The sequence below is a fragment of the Vanellus vanellus genome (assembly GCF_965231255.1).
Source record: "Vanellus vanellus genome assembly, chromosome: 25".
Classification (NCBI taxonomy): domain Eukaryota; kingdom Metazoa; phylum Chordata; class Aves; order Charadriiformes; family Charadriidae; genus Vanellus; species Vanellus vanellus.
The window spans coordinates 1,373,552-1,394,802 of NC_138930.1; the positions used below are offsets into that span (position 1 = coordinate 1,373,552).

General features: G+C 68.4%; 2 protein-coding genes across 2 annotated transcripts; one reads left to right on the forward strand and one right to left on the reverse strand.

Annotated features, from left to right (window-relative positions):
- Positions 1-12: 12 nt before the first annotated feature.
- Positions 13-6,496, forward strand: OCLN (occludin; the record flags this gene model as incomplete). The annotated part of the gene is made up of 7 exons (XM_082495321.1): positions 13-711; positions 1,914-2,072; positions 4,364-4,527; positions 4,628-4,816; positions 4,900-5,071; positions 5,669-5,710; positions 5,874-6,496. The coding sequence occupies 7 exons, from the start codon at positions 13-15 to the stop codon at positions 5,973-5,975; spliced, it is 1,527 nt and encodes a 508-aa protein (XP_082351447.1). The 3' UTR covers positions 5,976-6,496.
- Positions 6,497-8,653: 2,157 nt separating this feature from the next.
- NR2F6 (nuclear receptor subfamily 2 group F member 6) lies at positions 8,654-15,745 on the reverse strand. Its single transcript, XM_082495514.1, has 4 exons — positions 15,197-15,745; positions 11,596-11,690; positions 9,685-10,209; positions 8,654-9,212 (listed from the first exon to the last, which is right to left on the reverse strand). Exons 1-4 carry the CDS (start codon positions 15,445-15,447, stop codon positions 8,938-8,940), a joined length of 1,146 nt encoding a protein of 381 aa, XP_082351640.1. The 5' UTR covers positions 15,448-15,745; the 3' UTR covers positions 8,654-8,937.
- Positions 15,746-21,251: the final 5,506 nt, after the last annotated feature.

Here is a 21,251-nt window from a genome sequence, read left to right on the forward strand (position 1 = left end):
CCCACCGCCACCATGTTCAGCAAGAAGTCCTATGATGGCCCCCCCATGGGCTACGGCCCCCCAACGGGCTACGGCCCCCCCACGGGCGATTACGGCTACGACTACGATGCCCGCTCGCCCCCGCCGGGCTCCTACTACATCGAGGACGTGCCGCAGCACTTCTACAAGTGGACCTCGCCGCCCGGCGTGGTGAGGATCCTGGAGGCCATAGTCATCCTGCTCTGCATCGCCATCTTCGCCTGCGTGGCCTCCACCCTGGCCTGGGAGTACGGCTACGGCTACGGGGGGCTTTACGGCAACGGTTTGGGGGGCTTCTACGGCTCTGGCTACTACGGCAGTGGGTTGAACTACGGCTACGGTTATGGGGGCTACTACGGCGGGGTCACCAACCCGCGGGCGGCCAACGGCTTCATGATCGCCATGGCGGTGCTCTGCTTCCTGACCCAGCTGGGGCTCTTCGTCGCCAGCGTCAGCAAATCGAGCAGCTCCCGCTCCCGCCGCTTCTACCTGGTGGTCATCGTGGTCTGCGCCGTGCTGGCCTTCGTCATGCTCATCGCCTCCATCGTCTACATCGTGGGGGTCAACCCCCAGGCGCAGATGACCGGCAGCTACTACTACAACCCCTTGCTGACCATGTGCAGCCAGGTGTACAGCGGCAGCACCTACATGAACCAGTACCTCTACCACTACTGCACCGTGGACCCCCAGGAGGTGAGGGTGCACCCCAGTGCCGGCCAGACCCCCCCTTCTTTGAGCCAAACCGGCTGCCGGAACCCCTTGCTCCGCTTCAACCGCGATGCTGAGCGAGGGCAGAGCGGGAGGGAGAGCGTCGGTGACCCCCATCCCGCCCTCGGGATGGGGCCGTGGCCGGTCGGGGTTTTCCCTCTCCGCCTTTAACATTTCTGGTGGTACCGGTGGGTGTTTCGTGGCCGGGGAGGGCGGGGGGTGGCGGCCGCCGGTGCCAGATCCCAGCCTGGCTCTTTGCCGGGGCGAGCTGGGGCAGCGGGAGGAACCGGGGCGAGCTGGCTGCCAGCGCCGGGGAGTTTCGGGGAGGGGACGACGGGCTGCCGTCCCGGCGCAGCCCCGGTATCTGGTACTTTGGTCTCCCCGGTCGTAAAAGTATTTGAACAAGGTTGGGGCCCGGGGCAGGCTGTGCTTTCGGGGCTGAGGTGCCGGCATGGGTGCGGGGTCAGGGTGCCAGCTGGGTGCCAGATCTCCCCAAAGCACCCACGACGTTGCCGGCTCGGCTCGGGAGCCCGACGGGTCAGTGGGGCAGCGTGTGCCTTCAAAACAAGGTCCCTCCACCCCGGTTTCGGCTGGGGCCGGCGGGGATCCTGCGTGGCACATGGGCTGGGACTGGCGCTGCCGGTTCCCATCCGGCCATGCCGGCCGTGCCGCATTCCTGCGCCCTGAGCGGGGGGAGCCGCGGCACCCGCAGCAGCTCCTGCTCCATGCAAAGGCCAAGCGTGGCCTAATCCGTCCTCGCCCGGCCCCGATTTCGGCGCAGCTGCGGGGATCTGGCTCATGGGAAACCGTGCCGGCAGGGACCCGGCTGCGCGGTGCAGGAGCTGACCCGTGGCCGAGCCGGCGGCGGGGTCGCGGTGCTGCACAGGGATGCCGGAGGGTGCCAGCTCCCTGCTGAGCCCCAAACTTGTCCTGTCCCCGTGGGAAAATCAACCCACCCCCCTCCATAGCTTGAGCTGACCCCCAAATCTCTCCAACCCCTGATGGGCTCCATCCCCGCTGCCTCTCTCCCCCCGCTGGGGGGGGTGGTGTGTGTATAACATCAGGAGGATTTTGGGATGAGCGGAGAAATTCCGGCTCAGCCCAGGGAGGTGGGGGGGGTACCCGGACCCCCGGGACGGGGTCTGCGTATCCCTAAGAGCCCCCCCTTCCTCTGCCCCTCCCTCCAGGCTGTGGCCATCGTCTGTGGGTTCCTCATCGTCATTCTGCTCTGCCTCATCTGCTTCTTTGCTCACAAGACGCGGAGCAAGATCTGGAAGTACGGGAAACCCAACATCTACTGGGACAAGCTGCCGGTGGTCCAGGAGGGTCCCAACGTGGAGGAGTGGGTGAGTCCCAGCGGGGGCTGGGGGTGCCGGGGGGGTACCCAGGGCTGGGGAAGCCCCCCGCCTCCCCCCGAGCATCCTTCATCAGTGGGGCTGAACGTGCCCGAGGCAGCGCTGGGTCGGGATGTGCCGGGCTGAGCGCCGGGGCTGCGCGGGGACCCCGGGCGCTCCTCCCGGCACCGGGGCCGTGCCGAACCCGGCCGGGGCTTTGTGCCAGGAGCTGCTTTCTGCCCGGCTTGTGCCGCCCCGCTGCCTGGTGCCGGCGTGTTTGCACACCGCGGCAGGCAGTTCCCGCCGTCCGGTGTTATCGCCGCCGGTGCGACGCTGTGCCCGGCGCTCGCCAGGTCCCTCCCCGTCACCCCGTTTTAGGCGGCTGCGCCTTTTGCCCCAGCCGGTACCATTGCCCGGCACCGCCAGGCTTTGCCCCTGAAAGGCAAACAGGGTGGGATGGGGTGGGCCGGGTGCCAGGCGCACAACGCCGAGGCTCCGGGCGCTCTCCCCTTCGCTCGCCCCGCGCTCGGGGCCGCCGGCCGTGAAGACGTTTGCCCGTCGAACGCCGTTTGGTTTCGGTCTGGGCAATGATTAACTTGGCTCCGTGGGGCCGTGCCACCCGGCGGCTGCGGGGTGCAGCAACCAAACCGGCGCCGTTCGGGCATCGAATGAGCCCGAGGGGGATGCTGGGGAGCACCCCCTGCCCGCGGCTCAGCCCCCACGGCCCCCGGGAGATGCCGGTCCCAGCCTGGCCCCACTGCGTGCCGGGACGTGCCCCGTCCTGTCCTCGCTCCGCAGCTCCCTGTGCTCGTGTCTCCGCGGGAGGAGGGTGCGGGAAGTCTGCAGCATCCCATGGGGATGAAATCCCCCCCCTGCCCCGGAGCACGGCTCCTGGGGGGGCCGTCCAGGTGCCCGTGGGTGCCGGGGACAGCGGGCAGGGGCCGCATCCCTCTCCCCATCACCGTCCCCGTCCCATCCTCGTCCCCGTCCCTGGGGGAGCGGGGCGGCCCGGGGGTGCTCGAGCACTGGGATTCCCGCCGGAGCCCGGCGAGGGGATGTTTATCCCGTTTACTTCCAACCTTCGGCGCAAACCCGGAGCCGAGCACAAAGGGTTGCTCTCAAGCCCCAGAAAACCCGGCTGCGCTCCGTGCGTGCGCCCCCGCGCCTCCCCCGCCCTGTGGGTCTAATATTTATTTTTCATTTTGCAGAAACACCTTTTGTTCTGGTTTTATTTATTTTTTGTTAAAAGTCCCTCCCTGCTGAAGCATTTCCTGGCCCGCGGGGGGCCGGGCGGGCTGGGGGGCAGGACCCCGCGCACCCCGGACCCCCCTCACCCCCACCTGCCCCTTGGGGGGGGGAGGTCCCCCCCGCTCTGCTGGGTGGGGGCGCCCGCTGGTGACACATCCCCGCTCGGTGGGGGGGCAGCGGGGGGTGAAACCCTCCCTGGACGTCTCGTTCCCTGTTTATGGTCGGGACCGAGATAAAGGGGTGACCTTCGAGCGGGTGTGAGTCGCCGGGCGCTGCCACCTCCGTCCCGCGGCAGCACGGGGACGTGGCTGTCCCCACGCTGGCGGCCGTCTCACCTGGTGGCCCCCAATTAACGGTGTCTTCGTTAGTGGGGGAGAAGCAGCGGAGGAAGTGGCTTTGCCGGCTGGAGCCTGCAGCTGAGGTCCCCAGGGCCACCATCCCGGGCAGGGACCGTCTTCCGGCACAAACAACCCACAAAGGCCAGGAAGGAAAGGGGAGGGACGGACGGACGGACGGATGGACGTCTGTCCCCCCAGCCCCACGTCCTCCTTGAGGAGCCCTGGCCGTGCCGGGGCAGCAGCGAGGGTCCGGGGGGGCGATGCTGGACGGGGCGAACATGCAGCCCCTGGCAAAGCCTTTTGGGGGGGTGTGTCACCCTCGGGGTGCAGAGTGGGGTCCAGGACCGCACCCCCCCCCCAGAGCTGTGTGTCTGTCTGTGCCGCTCTCCTGATGGGAACCCCCCTCCTCCTCCTCCCAAACTGCTCTGCCCACCCGTGGGGGCTCTCCCATCCCTGGCACCCCCCACTCTGCTCTCCATAGCCCCACTGCCACTCTGCCGGCGCTCGTCCCGCTGCCCGTCCCTGTCCCCGTCCCTGTCCCCGTCCCCCGCCGGCACCCCAGGCAGGATTGCTGCGGCTGCTCCGGGGTTCCTCCAGCCCCGCAGGATGGACACCCGTGTCCCCGTGTGCTTGGGGCCACCGGCCGTGCCCCCGCTCGAGGGTGGGCGAGTGTCCCCGCTGTCCCGGCACGCGGCTGAGCGTCTGCCCCTGCCGCAGGTGAAGAACGTGGCGGATGGGGCCAGCGTGCAGGACGAGACGGCCACGCTCGCCTACTCGGAGAAGCCGACAAGCCCCATCACCGCGCCGCCCTACAGCCCACCCTCCTACAGCTACGCCCCCCAGAACGGGTACTACCCCTCCGGGACCTACAGCAGCCGGGGGTGAGTGGCCGGGCGGGGGGTGGAAGAGCCCGGGGGGGGACCCTGGGCATCCCTGTCCCTCCCCAGGCCGGGCTGGCTGATGTCCCCGTGTCCCTTGCAGCGACCAGCCGGACCGGGCGGTCAGCTCCAGCCCGGTGGAGGAGAAAGTGCGGGATCAGCCCACCAAACCCTCCGCCCGCCGCGGCCGCCGGCGCCGGCGCAACCCCGAGCTGGACGAGTCGCAGTACGAGACCGACTATACCACAGCCGTGGAGTCCGGTGACGAGAGGGACCAGGACCAGTGGGCCAGGTGAGGGGCGACCCCTGAGAGAGCCCCCCCACCCCGCACCGGGATCTGCCCCTCCGGGGCCTGACCCTGCCCCTCTCCCGCAGCCTCTACCCCCCCATCACCTCGGACGGCGCCCGCCAGAAGTACAAGCAGGAGTTCGACACGGACCTGAAGCGCTACAAGCAGCTCTGCGCCGAGATGGACGGCGTCAACGACCGCCTCAACCAGCTCAGCAAACAGCTCGACAACATCTCCGAGGACAGTCCCCAGTACCAGGTCAGGGCTCTCTGGGGGCCGTGGGGACACTGTGAGGCCACCGGAACACTTCAGGGTATCGGGGATGGATGCTGCGGAGCATCAGGGATGGATGCTGTGGGGCATCGGGGACACTACAAGTGCATCAGGGATGGATGCTGCGGAGCACTGGGGATGCTGTGGAGCATCAGGGATGAATGCTGCGGAGCACTGGGGACACTGCAGGGCATCAGCGATGGATGGTGCGGGGCACCGGGGATGCTGCAGGGCATCTGGGACAGATGCTGTGGAGCATCTGGGATGCTGTGGGGCACCAGGGACATGCTGTGGAGCATCTGGGATGCTGCCGGGCATCGAGATGCTGTGGGGCATCAGCGATGGACGCTGTGGGGCGCTGGGGCTGCTGCGGGGTGTCGGGGCTGCTGCGGGGTGTCGGGGATGCTGTCAGGTGTCAGGGACACTACAGGTCATGGGGGATGGCTGCTGTCAGGCATCAGGGGTGCTGCGGGGTGCAGGTCACTGCCTGTCCCCATGGGACACCCACCCTCCTGCCCCCCCCTCCCCGGCCGTGACGCCGGCCAGTTGTGACCCCCCCACTCCTGCCCGTTGCCTTCGCAGGACGTCGCAGAGGAGTACAACAGGCTCAAGGACCTAAAGCGGGTGAGTGTGCGGAGTCTCGGGTTCCAGCTGAAGTTGGGATGGGCTGGTGCCATGTAGCTGGGGGGTGGGGGGGCTGTGGACACCATCACTCCCCCCCCCAGCTGCAGCCCCCCCACCCCCCCCCGGCCGACGCAGCTGAGGCCGGTCCTGCACTGCCTTTCAGAGCCCCGACTACCAGACGAAGAAGCTGGAGACCAAAACCCTGCGCAACAAACTCTTCCACATCAAGCGGATGGTGAGCGACTACGACAAGGTGCGGGGGTAGCCTGTGCCCCCCCCCCACCACCACCACCCTCCGCCATGGCAGGATGGGCACGAGGTGCTCCCCACCCACCCCCCGCCAAAGACTTTGGTGCATTTTGTACCTTTCTTTGTATAAAAAAACCCCAACTCAAGATTCACACCCACCCCGTGGTGTCGGTGCCAAGGGTGGGGGGCCAGAGGCGGCTGCTGGAGCAAGGTGTTCCCCCCCAACCCCCCCATGTGCCTCCTCTCCATACCAGGGGCTGCCGGTCCCCTCCCACTGCTGTAAAGATGTTTGGGGGGGTCCGCAGCCCCCCCCGCTGCCTCTGCCAGCACTGGGGTTGGGGTACCAAACCGTGACCGCAGCCCGGTGCTGGCGGGGATGTGCCCCCCCGGGCGGGATGGGGCAGAGCATCCCTTGGTCGGGTACCCGGTGGGGGGGGCAGAGCCTCACATCCCCCCCCCCCCGAGCCCGGGGGCCCGGAGGTGCCCTTTGGGGAGCAGCCCTGGGCAGGCGTGATATTTTGTAAGGAACTGGCTGAAACTGTGTCTTTTTTTTTTTCTTTTTTTAAATAAACTGTATCTATTGATTTTAATTTAGTGTTGGTGGAAAAGGGGCTGCGGGGGGGGGCCATGTTTGGGAATGGTACCTCTGGTAGGTGGGTGGCCCAGGCTGGGGGGGGGGTTGCTGTCCCCATGCACCCATCCTGGCACCACCACGGCGCTGCCCGGTGCCGGTAGAGCCGACATCCCCGCGTGGATCCTGCCCTGAGCCCCGACTAGGACGGGTGGCACATGGCTCCTTCGCCCCCCCCGCGTGTGCTGTGGGAAGCAGCTGTGCCCCCCCCCCTCTCCGGACAGCCCCCCCAGCCCTGCCTGGACCAGGACCCCCCCTCAGCCCCCTCCGAGTCTGGTCCAGCCATGGGATGGGCACCGATGCTGCCCGGAAACATCAGCATCCCACCCACGATGCAAACACAGCGCCCCACTCCCAACCCCTTCATGATGGCCAGGATCCCAAAATCCCACTTTGGGGGGAACCCCAAAACCTGTCACCTCGGAGGAGGACCCCCAAATCCCCCACCTCTCTCCCCAAAGACTGGCTGCAAGCCTCTGTCCTCGCTCCTGCTCCCCTCCACCCCACCGGTCCGGTTCTGCCCCAGCAGCCCACAGGCAGCCCCCGTCCCCAAAATGCCCAGGATTCCCCCAAAAAACAGCCAATTTTAGGTGCCTTAGAGGAGGCTTAATATTTTGGGACCATATCTCCCACGCTGTTTCGCACTGCCCCCCCCCCCCCCATCACCCTGGGGTGGGCTTCAGCACCGCTGCAGGATAAGCCCCTTCCCCCGCTCGCAGCCGATCCCCGGCGTTGTAAGAAACATCTTTTATTGACTTCAGTTAATTTGTTTAGTATCATTGAACGAGGATTATATTTTTCAGCGAATCAATCTAAATGACGAATTCCCCGGCTTAATCCTGCCTCCGTCTGTTTGCGCGGTGGATACCCCTGAGAAGCAGAGGCCGGGGGGGGGGGGGGGGGAACACCCCGTAGCCCCCGACCCCACGCCGGCAGGACCACCGGCCACGGGATCAGAGGCCGCAGGGCGTCCCCCCATCCCACCACGGTGGCTCTGTCCCCCCCCCCCCCCATATGTCCTTTCATCCAGCACAACTCAGCCCTGGGGACAAGGACCCCCCCCCCCTTGGCAGCATCACCCCTTCGCAGCCAGAATTTGGTGGTCTCCCCCTCCCCAAAGACTTCCTCTCCCCCAAACCTGGCTTAAAAAAAAAAAAAAAAGAGATAATCAGGCACAGGACCATGGCGAGCGGGGGCAGGGGGGTGCTGGCACCCACCTCCCCCAGCGTGGGGATGGCGGTGGGTGCTGGATCCAGCGCCGGGAGGGGGGCAAAGTACCGAGCAGGGCAGCGGGGAAGGGCTGGGTGCTGTGCAGCACCCAAAAAGGACCTTCTGGTTTGCACCCTACATGATGCACGGACCCCCTCAGCTGCCCCTGTGCCCCCATCTCCTCCCCTGTCCCCCCCATCCCCTCCCGTGTGTCCCCCCCCCCCTTGCCCCAACGGTGGAGATGCTTCAGTGGGAGGTGCGGGGAGGGGGCTGGGACCGGGCGCAGATAAGCCCACTGCCCAAAAAGGGGCCACTCCAAACTCAGCGCTTCAGTCCTCGAGGCTGGATGTGGCCCGGCTGGGCAGGGGCAGCCCCTGGCAGGGCACCCAGGGGCCCCAAAATGACCCTTTTTCCACCACTGCCGGGACTGGGGGGGGGGGGGGGGGGGGGCGCAGAGGCAGGGGGTCCCGCAGCAGGATCCCCCCAAGGACGGCTCTGCACCGCTGGCGGCCACCCTGCACCCCGGGCGGCCCCGTTCAGCCTCCCGTCGCCTCCTGTCCGAGCCTCCTGCCATCCGAAAATTCCAATTTGGAGGGGCAGCCTGAGGACAGCGTCCCCATCCCTGGGAGGACGGTGTCCCCCTCCCCGGGCTCCAGCCCGGCTCCGACGCAGGGGCAGAACGAGGGACCAGCCCCGGGGATGCCCCAAGGTCCTGGGGATGCCCCAAGGTCCCCAGGGATGCCCCAAGGTCCTGGGGATGCCCCAAGGTCCCCGGGGATGCCCCAAGGTCCCCGGGGATGCCCCAAGGTCCCCAGGGATGCCCCAAGGTCCTGGGGATGCCCCAAGGTCCCCGGGATGCCCCAAGGTCCCCGGGGGATGCTGTGGGGGCAGAGAGCTCCGCATCACGGGGGTACGGAAGAGTTCGGTGTCCCACAGCGGTGGCACAGGCGGTACCTTCGGGTTTAGGAGGACAATGCCGTGACCCCGCTGCTTTCGTTGGGGGCGCTGCGGCGGATGGATGAGCTACGAGACCACTGCGGCACAGTTCGGGGGTCACCCGGGGACGGCACCCTCTTGGGGTGCTGGAGGGAATGCGGGTCCGGCTGCCGGGGGTCCCCGGGGGGAGAGGCTCTGTCCCCTACTGCCCCGTCCCGTAGGGCCAGTTGAAGGTGCTCCCGGACAGCAGCATGTCCCTGATTAGTGTTTCGATGGGCGTCTTCCCCACCAGCCTCATGAAGAAGAGCTGGGAGATGAGGGCGGCCGGCACGGCCCGCAGCGCCGGCAGCCGCAGCAGGAGCCGGCCGAAGCGCTGGGGCTGCGAGGGGTACTGCGACCGCACGTACTCGGTGAGGGCCACCTGCGCCTTCTCCTGCAAGCTCTCCACGTGCGCCGGGTCCGAGAGGCCGCAGGCGTCTGCGAGAGGGATGGGATGGAGAGGGGTCAGCGGTCGGAGCCCCCCCTCCCCCCCGCAGCCCCTCTCCTCCCCCGGCTGCCGTGGTCGTTCCTGCCCCGCGGCTCTCCTCGCCGAATTAGGGATGCCGGTGGCTGCAGCGCCGCGGCACGGTGCAACTGCGCGGGATGCAAAGGGCTGCTCATCCCCACTGGGAGGGACCGGGCGTCTCTGCAGCATGAGATGAGCACGGACGGACCAAGGGATGGGGATCCCAAAAACCCCCTGCTGCGCTGGGGGGGTATTCGTGGTACTCCGGGTCTCATTCCCATCGCCCCGGGGAAGCCCAGACGGACAAGGCGGGATGCTGCGAACCCTCTGCCACCCCCCTGAGAGACACCCGATGCTCTCTGGACCCCAAAACCTGAGGGAAACGGGGGGTAGATGCTCCCTGGGGCGGGGATGGGGATGGGGACGGTCGTGGCACCAACTTACCCGGCGTGAAGAGCGCGATGGCTTTGAGGCAGCTGTACTCGGCCGAGTCCACCTGGAGCCGGTTGAGCTTCTCCACCTGATCCTGGAAGATGCGGATCTGGTCCATGAAGGAGACGACGCGGTCGGCCGACATGGGGGAGGCGTGGAAGCCGGCGGCCGCCAGCAGCGGGGCCATGTGCAGCGGCAACGCCGACTGCGCCGCGTTGAGGACGAAGAGCTCGCTCCAGCTGAGCCGCAGCAGGGCTACTTGGTCGGAGACGGGCAACTCGGGGAAAAAGGGGATGTTCCGGGCCCATTCCACCGTGCTGAAGAGGAGGCGGGCGGCCAGCTCGCAGATGTTGTCGATGCCCATGACGCTGCCCTGCTGCGCGTACTGCGAGCCGTAGCGGGCGGCGGGGTAGGGCTCAGCCCGCAGCAGTTGCGAGATGAGCTCCGACACGGGTTGCCCGTTGAAGTATTCCCCGCTGGGCATGGTGTTGGGGCTGGTGCTGGAGTGGGTGGGGGGGATCCGGCCCCGCTGCACGGCTGCGGGGAGGGAAGGAGAGGAGGTGTCTGCCTGCTTCGGCGTCCCACCGACCGCATCCCCCATCCCGCTCCCGCCGGGGGGGCTGGCGGCGTTCCCTCTGCCCCAGGCAGGGCGAGGAAGGATGGGGATGCTCCCTCTCCCCTCCCGGCATCCCGGCATCCCTGGCAGGGCCGGATCCTGCCGCCCCGAGGAACAACGGGCGGCTTTCAGGCGCTCGGGGAGAGGGAGGCGGTGTGTGCCACCCGCTGCGCCCGCCGGCGAGCTGCCTGCACCGCTGTATTTAGCATCCCGGTGATTCACCGGCAGCTCCCAGGCGCCGTGGCTTGGCCACGGCCTCGGAGCTGGGACAGCATCCGTGCCGCCTCCTCCTCTGCAAGGACCCGGCACGGGAGCGGCCGCGGCTCCGGCGATGCCGTGCCAGACCGGGCGCCCTCCTGGCACCGCATCCCCCCTTCCCTCCGGCGCCGGCTGCGGCGGAGCAGGGCGATTGCTACCCAAGGTCATCGCATGGCGGCAATCACTTATTTGCAAATAAAACGTCCATCTTGGAAGCGTCGTTAACCCCGGGGCACTCCCCCTCCTAATTGCATTCAGGGAGAGCCATTTTTCAGCTCCCCCCCCCCCTCCCATTAGCGCCCACTATTTGCTCAGTCCCTAGTAATTAATTTATGGGCTGTTCATGAGCCACTTAAATGAGAGCTCTAAATCATGCTAAGTGGCAATAATGCCATCTCGGCTCCTCTGGAAAGGAGGGAATTACTGTCCTGCTTCCAGTATCCTTCCACCCCCCCCCCTTTGCTCCTCGCATTAATGCCACCTGCCGCTGAGCAGCCCCGGCACCGCGGCAGAGCCCGCGCCGAGCCCCGGCACCGCCATCCCCGCCCCTGCCTCGGCGCAGCCCCGTCCCCGCGGCGGGATTAGAGATTTTGGGCAAAACCCCTTCGGCCCATATGGCAGCAGCCGGGGGAGCGTTTGGGGTTCGCAGCCCCGGGGATGTGCACGGCTCCGGCCGTGCCGGCAGCCCGTCCCAGCCGACTGCCACCGCGCCTGGGGCACCGCGGCCCGTCCCAGCTCCAGGTGTGTCACCTTATCAGCTCAAGGCTCCGGCTTTGCCAAACAAACACCACCTGCGCTGCCGGCACCGAGGGCGATTCAAGGAGGAAAATTAAAAAAAAAAATTAAAAAATAGGGGGGAAAAACAGGGGGTTTTGGTGCAAACAGGGTTCTGGGAGAAACGGGAGAGCACATGGCTGCAGTGGGAACGGAGCGGGCGCCGGCAGCACCGGGAGCGGAGCGGGCACCGGGAGCAGCAGCCCCACACCGCGGCGGTGGGGTTCACCGGGACCCCTCAGGATCCGTCCCCGTCCCCGCAACGTCGGCGTTACCTTCCTTCCTCATCCCCACGCGGAAGCACTTCTTCAGGCGGCAGTACTGGCATTGGTTGCGGTGATGCTGGTCGATCTGGCAGTCGCGGTTGGACCTGCGGGCAGGAGCGGGCAGATGAAGCGCCGGAGAGGAGCGACGCGATGCCGCCCCGGGAATGGGGGTGGCGGTGTGTCCCTGCACCCCACCGCGCTGCTCCGCCACCCACCTCCCCGCCGCCCTCGGGCAAAACCCTTCCCCTCGGAGCGTGGCCCCCCTCCCTGGCGGCCGCGGCTGTGCCACGCCGGCCGTGGCGTGCAGACACAGGCGCTCAGATGCTATGGAAACGGAGCGATTTCCTACCGCAGGGGCTGCCACTTCGCCTTGCCAGCGATGCCCGGGGGCTGTAGGAAAGCTGGAGAGACCCCGCGGACGCGAGGCTGCCATCCTCGGGGGCACGGAGGGACGGGCGCCGGGGAGCGATGCCCCCCCCGTGTCCCGGCACGCGAGGGGGGAAGCGCTGGAGCAGCCCCCCCCCCCCCTCCGGCCTCCCCGCCAGACGCGTGCGGAATTTCAACTATTTCCTACGAGGCCGGGGCTGCCCCATGCGCGCGTCCCCCACGGTGCCACGGCCCCACACCCTGCGTGCTCCGGGCTGGCCTCGACCGGACCCGGTGAGCGCGGCAAAGCAAAACCTGGCGGTTCCGGAGCAGCGGATGCACGTGCCCCCCCAGCCCCGGCGCAGGGTCTGTGCCGGCCGGAGGGATGCTCCCCCCCCCAAGCAGCCTCGGAGCCTACAAGGGGGGTCATGCCCACCACCCCCGGCACACTGGTCCTGCCCCGGGGCGAGGAGCCGCGGGCACCGGCCAGCACCAAAGCCAGCCGCCAACCCCTGCTCCCGTGGCATGGCGGGGAGCGCCGCGCCGCGAGAGATGTCACCGAAGGCCTTCGTTAGCGCCCAAACCCCCCAGCCCCGATTCCCACGGGGCGCTCGCGGTCACGGTCCCCGCACGGCCGAGGGATGCAGCAGGGCACGGGTGACACCGGGCGCTCGCATCCCACCCGAAGGCTGTCGCGGCAGACGGGGAGGAAAGGGGCTTATCAGCAAAGCAGCGATAAATTAAGGCGTATAAAGCAGCAGGCAGGGAAGAAGCGCAGGCAGGGAAGCGCAGGCAGGGCCGGGGCGCGTCGGCGTCCGGCAGCAGCTCGGCTCTGCCTGGGAATCCTGACACGAATCTCCTCATCCCTACACGACTCCAGAGGCGAGACAGGCAGGGATTCCCGCCGCGCTCAAACCGGAATTAATTCACCCCGAACATCACCACTGCGCTTAGCACATTTGAAAACGTGTTGCTGATAAAAAGTTATTCCAGCGGAGAAGCGATAGCTAATCAAAACGTCACATTACATCTTCATCAGCCGCCTGCGCCGCGGCGGGGGCAAAGCTCCCGGGCACCGCCGCCGAACCTCCCGGCGGGGGCACGGCTGACCCTCACCGTGGCCTCGGGGCACCGTCCCTGGCACCAGGACCCCCACCCCCCCCTCAAAAAACCCATCTCAGCTCCCGCCAGCGGCTCATAGCAAGTTTCCCAACCGAGAGGCTGCAGCGACCTGGGAAACTGTGAGAATACAAAAGGCGTATACTGTGCTAATTATGTAATTAGAACATGTAATTATTTAGTGCAAGAACTAAACTGAATCCAACTCACTTTTAATATTCAAATTAGAGCAATCTTGGCTTGATGCTGCTTTTGACTCCTCGAACAAAGCAGATGCCAGGGCTGCCGGGGGAGCATTGTTCCCGGCCCCTCCAACACTCGCTCCCGACTTGGAAAACCCACGATTTGCTATTGCACCGACTCACTTCCCAGCACAAAGCAGGCGGGGGGGGGGGGAAACACAACCCCAAAACACCTGAAGTAGGTGCCCGGATACCAGTGACAAGCACGGGGTAAAATCCTGGGCGCTGGCAGCCCGGGAGAAGCCCCTCCATCATCCCCCGCCCCTCAGCGGCACCCGGGACGCAGAGTCCGTCCCTCTCCCGGGGAGCCCTGATTTGGCCTTTCCTTTGTTCCCGGAAACCGGAATTGCTCAAAAGCCGTATGTATTCCCCATCTTCAAATCATTCATCTCGAGGAGCCGCTCGGCTGAGTCTGCCGCTCCGATTCCCGCCGCTCCGACGGGGAAACTGAGGCAGGGGTGGATGCACAGGCTGCATCCGCACACGCCGCATCCGCGGCAGGCCATGGGGAGGACCGGGGGGCAACGGGCACTGCACCCCCTGCCCCACGCCGGCAGCTCCAGGGCCCCGCTCCGCGGCCACGAGCGGCTCGGCTGACGTCAGCCAGGACCCGGCAGTGCCGGTGCCGGGAGCTGCCGGGAGAGGAGATGCTGCGCACGGGGGAGGACAAATCTAGGCCGCCCAAACGAGAGCAAGGCGGCTCGGAGACGGCTCCCGCCGCAGGAACAGCGCTGCCCCTTCCCTTCCCGCGGCCTCTCAGCACCACCAGACGAAGCTGGAAGCAGCCGGTGTCCCCCCCGCCTCGGATGGGGAGAAAGCGGGGTGCCCCTCTCCCAGCCTGGTTGCGGGGTACCCAGGGCCGGGATGCGGGTGCCATCCTGGCAGCACCCTCACTGGTTCAGCAAACGCTGCTGGAAGTGCCCACGTGTGGATGCAGATGTGCGCGCGAACCCCGATATACACCTACACACCTCCCTGGGAAGAGCCCAGAGCCGGGGGGGGCCCCTCACGTGCCAGCCAGCCCCCCGTGCCTTTCCAGCCCAACAGAAACTCCGGAGTTATTTGCAGCTCCAAACTTTGCGGGGGTCGTATCCCGGTCCCGCTGGTGGGCCCGGAGCCGCGGCAGAGCTGGCCCGAGCGCGGGGGCCGGTGGGGGCTGCGGCCCCTCTCCCCCGGCATCTCACCCGCTCAGCACGCCGGGCTGTTGACACCTCCGGTTAAAATTATACTCGCTGCCGCACTGGTGCTTTCTCTGGGTAGAGTGGCTGTGACCAAAGTGACTCAGAGCCACGACGCGTTTTCAGGCATTAGCCTGGAACGGCAATTAATGCCGGAGCAGCGCTCGGCGATGACGAGGACCCGGACACCGGCTGTGCCCCATGGCCCAGGGGATGAGGCAGCCAGAGCATCCATCCCCCCGGGGCTGGGGGTGCGCCGGGCAGAGGGGCTGCTTACGTGGGGTGCAGAGCACGGAGGGACCCCGTTAGAGCTGCAGCGGGGCCAGCGCGGAGCTGCACGGGGGACACCGCAGAGCCAGGCTGGGGAGCCGCACTGGGGGCCACCACGGAGCTGCATGATGGGCCACTGGGCAACCTGTACTGGGGGCCACCGCAGAGCTGCACCGGGGGCCACTGGGCAACCTGTACTGGGGGCCACCGCAGAGCTGCACCGGGGGCCACTGGGCAACCTGTACTGGGGGCCACCGCAGAGCTGCATGATGGGCCACTGGGCAACCTGTACTGGGGGCCACCGCAGAGCTGCACCGGGGGCCACTGTGGGAACCCACACCGGGGGTCACCCTTAAACCCACAACCGTGCCAGGGCTCTGCCACCCCCGGGCCCCCCCCCCCCCCGAGCCCCCCCATCCCCCCCCAGCCCCCTACCTGCAGGTGTAGCTGAGGTTCCTGCGGATGCTGCGCTTGAAGAAGCTCTTGCAGCCTTCGCAGGTGAAGACCCCGTAGTGTTTCCCGCTGGACTTGTCCCCGCACACCACGCAGTCCACCGCCGCCCCGGCCCGTTCCTCCTCGCCGTGCTCCGCGTCGCTGCCGCCGCCCGCCGGGGACGCCGCCTCCTCCCCGCCGCCGCCGCCGCCGCCGCCGTTGGGCTCTCCCCAGCCGCCGGCCACCATGGCCATGGCTCCGCGGCCCCCGGGGCTCAGCACCGGCCCCGCCGCCGCATGGAACGGTACGCGGCGACCGGCGCCTCCCGGAACGAGTTCAGCAAGTTTTTTTTTTTTTTTCCTTGGTTTTTTTTTTTTTTGGTTGTTTTGTTGTTTTGTTTGGTTTTTTTTTTTTTTTTTTTCTGGGGGGGGTGGCGGCCGGTTTGGGGATTTTTATGAGGTTTTTTTTGGTTGGTTGGTTGGTTGGTCAGGTCGGTTTAGTTGGTTGTTTTTTTTTTTTTCCCCCTCCACCCCCCGCTACACCAGTGCTCCCTCCTTTCCTTCCCGCTCCCCCCCCCCCCAAACCCACCCACCCCCCACCCCCCCCTCCCTCCCTCCCTCCCTCCCTCCGTTACCGGGGGGGCCCCGCGGAAACTTTGCGGCGGCGGGAACGGGGCGCGACGGGGCGCATCCCGGGCGCGGCGGCCGCCCCGGGGCTCGGCCGCATGCGGGGGCCGCCGCCGCTGCCCGCCCCCGGTGGCTCCTCCGCTCCGCGGCACCGGCAGGGAAGGGGAAGGAGGAGGAGGAGGAGGAGGAGGAGGAGGAGGAGGAGGAGGCGGCGCTGCCCCGACCCGCCCTCGCCCCTACGGGCTCCGCCGCCGCCGCCGCTGCATTCAGCCCGGTCCGGCTCCGGCGGGACCCGCTCCGCCGAGCCCCGGGGCTCTCTCCCCGCCTCCCGCGAAAGAGCAAAGTTCAGCCGCTGCCGCGGTGGCCGCCCTGGATGCTCCTCCCCGTCCTCCTCCCCTTCCGCTCGCCGCCCGCCGGGTCCTGCCCCGGCCCCGGCCCCGGCCCCGCCGCCGCCCCCCGCCCCCGCCGAACCGCCGGGGAGGGGATGGAGGGGGGAACCGGGCGGGCACCGCACCGCAGCGGGGCTTGGGCGGCTCGGTGGGCCGGTGGTAGCCGTTGTGGTACCCCGGTGCGGTGCCGGATACGGGCGGGGGGATGCCGTTGGCGGTTTGGCCGGCGGAGGTGGCTACTGGTGGCCCCCCACACCCAACCCCACGCCCTTTGGCGACCGGAGCCCTTTGCTGGCCCCGGGATCGCTCGGTGCCTCGTGCTGCCCGTGGCTGCAGCGGGAGCGGGGTACGGGGCCGTGCCACGGCAGGGGCCGCGGTTACGGCTGCGGTGTTTGTCTCCCTTTCGGCAAGCGACCTCTGAGCTGCGGGATGCGGCAAAGGGCACATTCGCCACTCGGGTGGTGGTCCCCTCGGGGACGGGGACCGACCGAGCCCCGCTTGCAGCCCTGCCACGCAGGCGGCGCGGTGCGGCGTGACACCCCGTGCAGGGCTGCGGGGGGGCCACGGGCCACGGCGGGAGGATGGGAAGCGATTCCCCAACGCCTGGCCCGTGGCCAAGCTGCCGGCATCGGCAATCCCCTCCTCTCGCCGACAGCCCCAGCGGGATCTTTAATTACTGCAAGTGGCGCGAGGCCGCGGCCCCCCGTCTCGCGTGGGGCGCGAGGGCCCGGGCTGCGCCGCGGGGTGCTCCTGCGGCACCCGCCGTCCCTCGGGTGCCACCGCTCCGCGCAGCCCCTGGGACGGGGCAGAGGGCTGGACGCCGCCGGCGACCGGCTGCCTGCCACCCCGTAAAATCCGTTTGTAATGTGGTTCATCGAGTCGGACCCGTAAGAGCCCGTCGGCCGGCCCGGCGAGAGGGCTGGGGTGCGGGGCTGGGGGTGCGCAGCGCCTGCCTGCTGCCGCCCTGTTAATCATTAACGAAGAAATAAACTGTGCGGAAAGGTGCTTGACCCGGGAGCAGCCCCGCGCTATCGCCCTGCCTTCGCCTTTCACCCGGGGGCCAAACTCTCCTCCTGGCCATGCCGCAGCGGCACCGGTGTCTCCCGGCGCTGCGCCTTTCACCTTGACTTCGGGGGCAAAGTCCAGCGGGCAGGGCACGGAGCCGGGGGGGCAGGGCACGGAGCTGGGGTGTGGGCAGGCTGGGAACCCCCCTTGCACCCCTGTCCCCCCCCCCAGTGTGCCCTCAGGACAGCGCTGTCCCCATGGGGGACCCCGGGCTGCGGTCCCCGCTGGGGCTGGGTGAGGATGCTGATGGCGAGCGGAGCAGCCGGCGATGCCCACGCTGCGGGGACGGGCGCTGCCGGGACCTTCGTGGCGCCTCGTGCCGCCGTCCTTGGCATTCCCAACCCACGCGCTGGGGCCGGCCTCGCCGCGGGGGTTAAGGCAAACGGGCTGGACATAAAAAAAAAATCAACAAAACAAACCAGCAAAGCACCGAGCCCGGAGCCGGGGTGCAGCAGAGGTGCTGGATTACAGCTCCGGCCATAAATAAAACCTCCATTTCCTCCTGTCTGGAGGGATCTCTGCTCACCGGGTACCTGCTAACGCGGCCGCACCGTGGTGCCCGGCAAGGGCCGATGCGGCAGGGCTGCCGCGGTCTGGCAAGGCGCTGGGGTCGGAGCGGGGGGGGGGGTCCCAGCCCGGGCAGGGGGGTCACCCCCACCTGCAGCCGGCCCCGTTTCTCCTTTCTCTTCTGTCAGGCCGTGATTTATGGCCCTTTCCCTGCCGCTCCCCCGCCTCCTCGCCCCCTGCAAAAAATAATAATCCAGGAACAAAGGAGGAAATTGGATCTTCTCCCCTGCGCGGCTCCCGGCCCCGCGGTGGGAGCCGGGTTTGTTTTGACGTCGGTGTCCAGTTGGCGAAGGCGTTTGATCTCCGGAGGAATTCCTCCTTCCTCGCGCTGCTCCGCTGACTCCGCCGCACAAAAGGGCCCCCGGGAGCTGCCGGCGCATTTCGTGCCGCCCCGACGCCCCCGGGAAGGGTCCGGCACCGCAGAGGCGCCCACCGGGGCTCGGGGAGGTTTCCGGGCTCGGTGTCGGACCCGGCTCCGGCGTGGGGATGGGTGGCAGCGGCGTCCCCCCGGCCCCCCCCGCAGCCTTTGGGCTGGAGGACGGTTGAGCCACCCTTGCCAAAATGTGCGGGTTTGTGGCTGTGCCACCATAGAGTTGGGTGCCAGCACCGATGGAGAGCCGGCTGCCAGTGCCACCGGAGAGCTGGGGGCCATCACCACCGGAGATGTGGGTGCCATCACCACCGGAGAGCCGAGTGCCAGCACCACCAGCCCCGACTCGGCTACCAGCACCCCGGTTAGCCGCACTGCGTGCTGCGGGGCAGCCATGCCCGTTCCCAAACCCACCCGGGAGCTGCCGGCGGCGGTGCTTCACGGGGGCTTAAACAGATACCACCCCATCCATCCGTCTGCCTGTCCGTCCGTCCATCCCCCCCAGGCCCCAGCGCACCCCCATGGGGACCTGCACCCCCCTGTACCCCGGGGGCGGGTACAGCCCTATGTTGTTTAGGTCAATCCCCCAATTTCAGCCGTCGCAGAGCCCCCCCCGCCCCTGTTCGCCGTGTGGCCGAGGGCGCCGCATTCCCGGGGCCGGATCCTGCCGGCGGGCGTGCGGGCATGTGCGTGCGTGCCGTGGGCGGTGAGGGCGAGCGCGAACCACTCCGGACCCAGCGCGGTGGGGGGGGGGAAGAGGGGACGAAGGGGTCCTCATGGCCGGGGGAGTCCCGACCCTCGCGCAGCAGCCGCGGCAGCGCGTGACCTTGCAGGGCCGAACCGCGGTCGCGCCGCCGCAGGCGAAGGACAAAGGGAGGTCGGGGCCGGCTGTGCCGCGGCTCCTCGGCTCCCCGGGCAGGGCCGCCCCGCGCCCCACGGCTGCCCCACGGCACGGTCCTGCACCCCACGGCTGCCCCAGGGCACACACGCCGTCGCGGCGCAGGGAGCACCCGTCACACGCCTGTGCAGCAAATGCGCCACCGCCGAGTGCTCACGCGTGTGCACGGGGACACGCAGCCCCACGCACGGGGGTGCACATGCGTGTGCATGGGCTCTGGGCCCCCCATGTGCCCCCCATGGCCACCCCATGGAGTGGCAGTTGTGCCCCCCAGTGCTGTGTTTTCGCCCCCCGATGCTGCTGTTTTGCCCCCCAATGCTGCAGTTTCACCCCCCGATGCGGTTTTGCCCCCCACCCTGCAGAGAGGCTGAGGGACCCCCGACCCCCGTTACCCCCAGCCCTCTCTTTGCCCCCCGGCCCCCCCATGCCGCCGCAGACGGCCGCTCCCTGCCCTGCATTCCCGGGATATCAGATCCCACGGCCCCCACCCAGGCTGGACGCTCCCTCCCCGGGGGGGGGCATGAATCACGCACCCTCCCGCCCCACCACCCTCCCTGCTCCCGCCGCTCCCGACTTCTCCCCACCGCCATTGCCCCCGCGCCCCCCCCCCCCCCCCGGCACAGCCCGGCCCCCGCCGGGATGGTGTTTCGCATTCCCCCCGGGACCCACTGTCCCAGGGAAGGGGGTGCAGTCCCACACTGGGCCCCGCTACCGGAGGGGGCCAGGGGGGGTTTCTGCAGCCCCTCAGCTTCCCGGCAGCCCACGCTGCTTCCCAGAGGGGAAACTGAGGCAGGGAGCGGCCAGAACGGCGGCAGCTTGCTAATCGCGAACGGGAGCTTTCCCTGGGGAGCTGCAGGTTTCTGGGAGCACGTGGGGGTGAGCGGCAGGCGAAGCTGGGGGGGGGTCCTGCCACCCACAGCCACCATACTGCACCGTGCCGTGCTGCACTGTGCCGCACCGCGCCATGCTGTGCCATGCTGCGCCGTGCCATGCTGTGCCGTGCTGCACCGTGCCATGCTGTGCCGTGCTGCACCATGCCGCACTGTGCCATGCTGTGCTGCACCGTGCCATGCTGTGCCGTGCTGTGCCGTGCTGTGCCATGCTGTGCCATGCTGTGCCATGCTGCACCGTGCTGTGCCACACCATGCTATGCTATGCCGTGCCATGTTGCACTCTGCCATGCTGTGCCATGCTGCACCATGCTGCACCGTGCCATGCTGTGCTGCACCGTGCCATGCTGTGCCGTGCTGCACCGTGCCGTGTTGCACTGTGCCATGCCACGCTGCACCGTGCCGCGCCGTGCCGTCAGCCTGGCGGGCAGCACGGTGCCAGGGGCCCCCAGTTCCACTCCTCGAGCTCATGGCACGCTCTGTCCTTGGCAGAGGCTCGGGTTGTGCCAAGGCAGCCGGGCCCAGCACGGTGATGGGAACGGGGAGCCGAGGCCACCGCAGCCCACCCTGAGCCCCCGCAGCCACTGGGCACGGTGGGGACGCCGCACTTGGGGCACCCCATCCCCGACGGTGCCCCTGTGGGGGACCCGGTCTGGCCGCGGGGTCAGTGGGACATGGCGGGGGGGACCCCTGCAGCCGGGCTGGGGGTGGCAGCGGGTCCCGCCTGCCCTCCCCCTCCTGCCGGCACCCAGGGTGGAAGCCGCCCCGGCCCCTTTCATGCGGCTCTCGGTGGAGCCTGACCCCGCACAAAGCCCCCAGAAACCCATTTGAATGTGAAAAGGGGTCTGAGCGCAGAGCCCTGACCTTCAACCTGCGGGTCAGCCCCTCCACGCCACCGCCACCGGCCCCCGGGACCCCCCCTCGAGCCGGGCTGGACCCAGCCGAGCCGCGGTCCCCGCCGGAGCCAGGCCCGGGGGACGCAGGCAGGGCCGGGGGCCGGCAGCAGGCAGCGCAGGCAGCGCAGGCAGCACCCCCCGGCATGGATCGGGGCCAAGGCGCCATGGCACCGCTGCTCCCGGTTCCTGCCGCTGCTCCCGCTTCGTGCTGGAGCTGCTCTCCGGGGCCCGGCAAAGTCCTCCTTTGATCCAGCCCCGCCGCCTCCGGGGACACGGGGATGGCCCCGTTTCGGAGGGCTCCCGGCTGGTGCAGAGGTGGTGGGGGCGGTAGGAACGGGCAGCTCGGGGGAGCGAGCT

What these genes read in the sequence shown, in the direction of transcription:
- NR2F6 (XM_082495514.1), bottom strand. Translation starts at nt 15,447, where the DNA reads ATGGCCATGGTGGCCGGCGGCTGGGGAGAGCCCAACGGCGGCGGCGGC. An exon ending in CGTGGGGATGAGGAAGGAAG is followed by an intron (nt 10,210 to 11,595) that starts GTAACGCCGACG and finishes CCCTCCCCGCAG; the next exon opens with CCGTGCAGCGGGGCCGGATC. An exon ending in CATCGCGCTCTTCACGCCGG is followed by an intron (nt 9,213 to 9,684) that starts GTAAGTTGGTGC and finishes TCCCTCTCGCAG; the next exon opens with ACGCCTGCGGCCTCTCGGAC.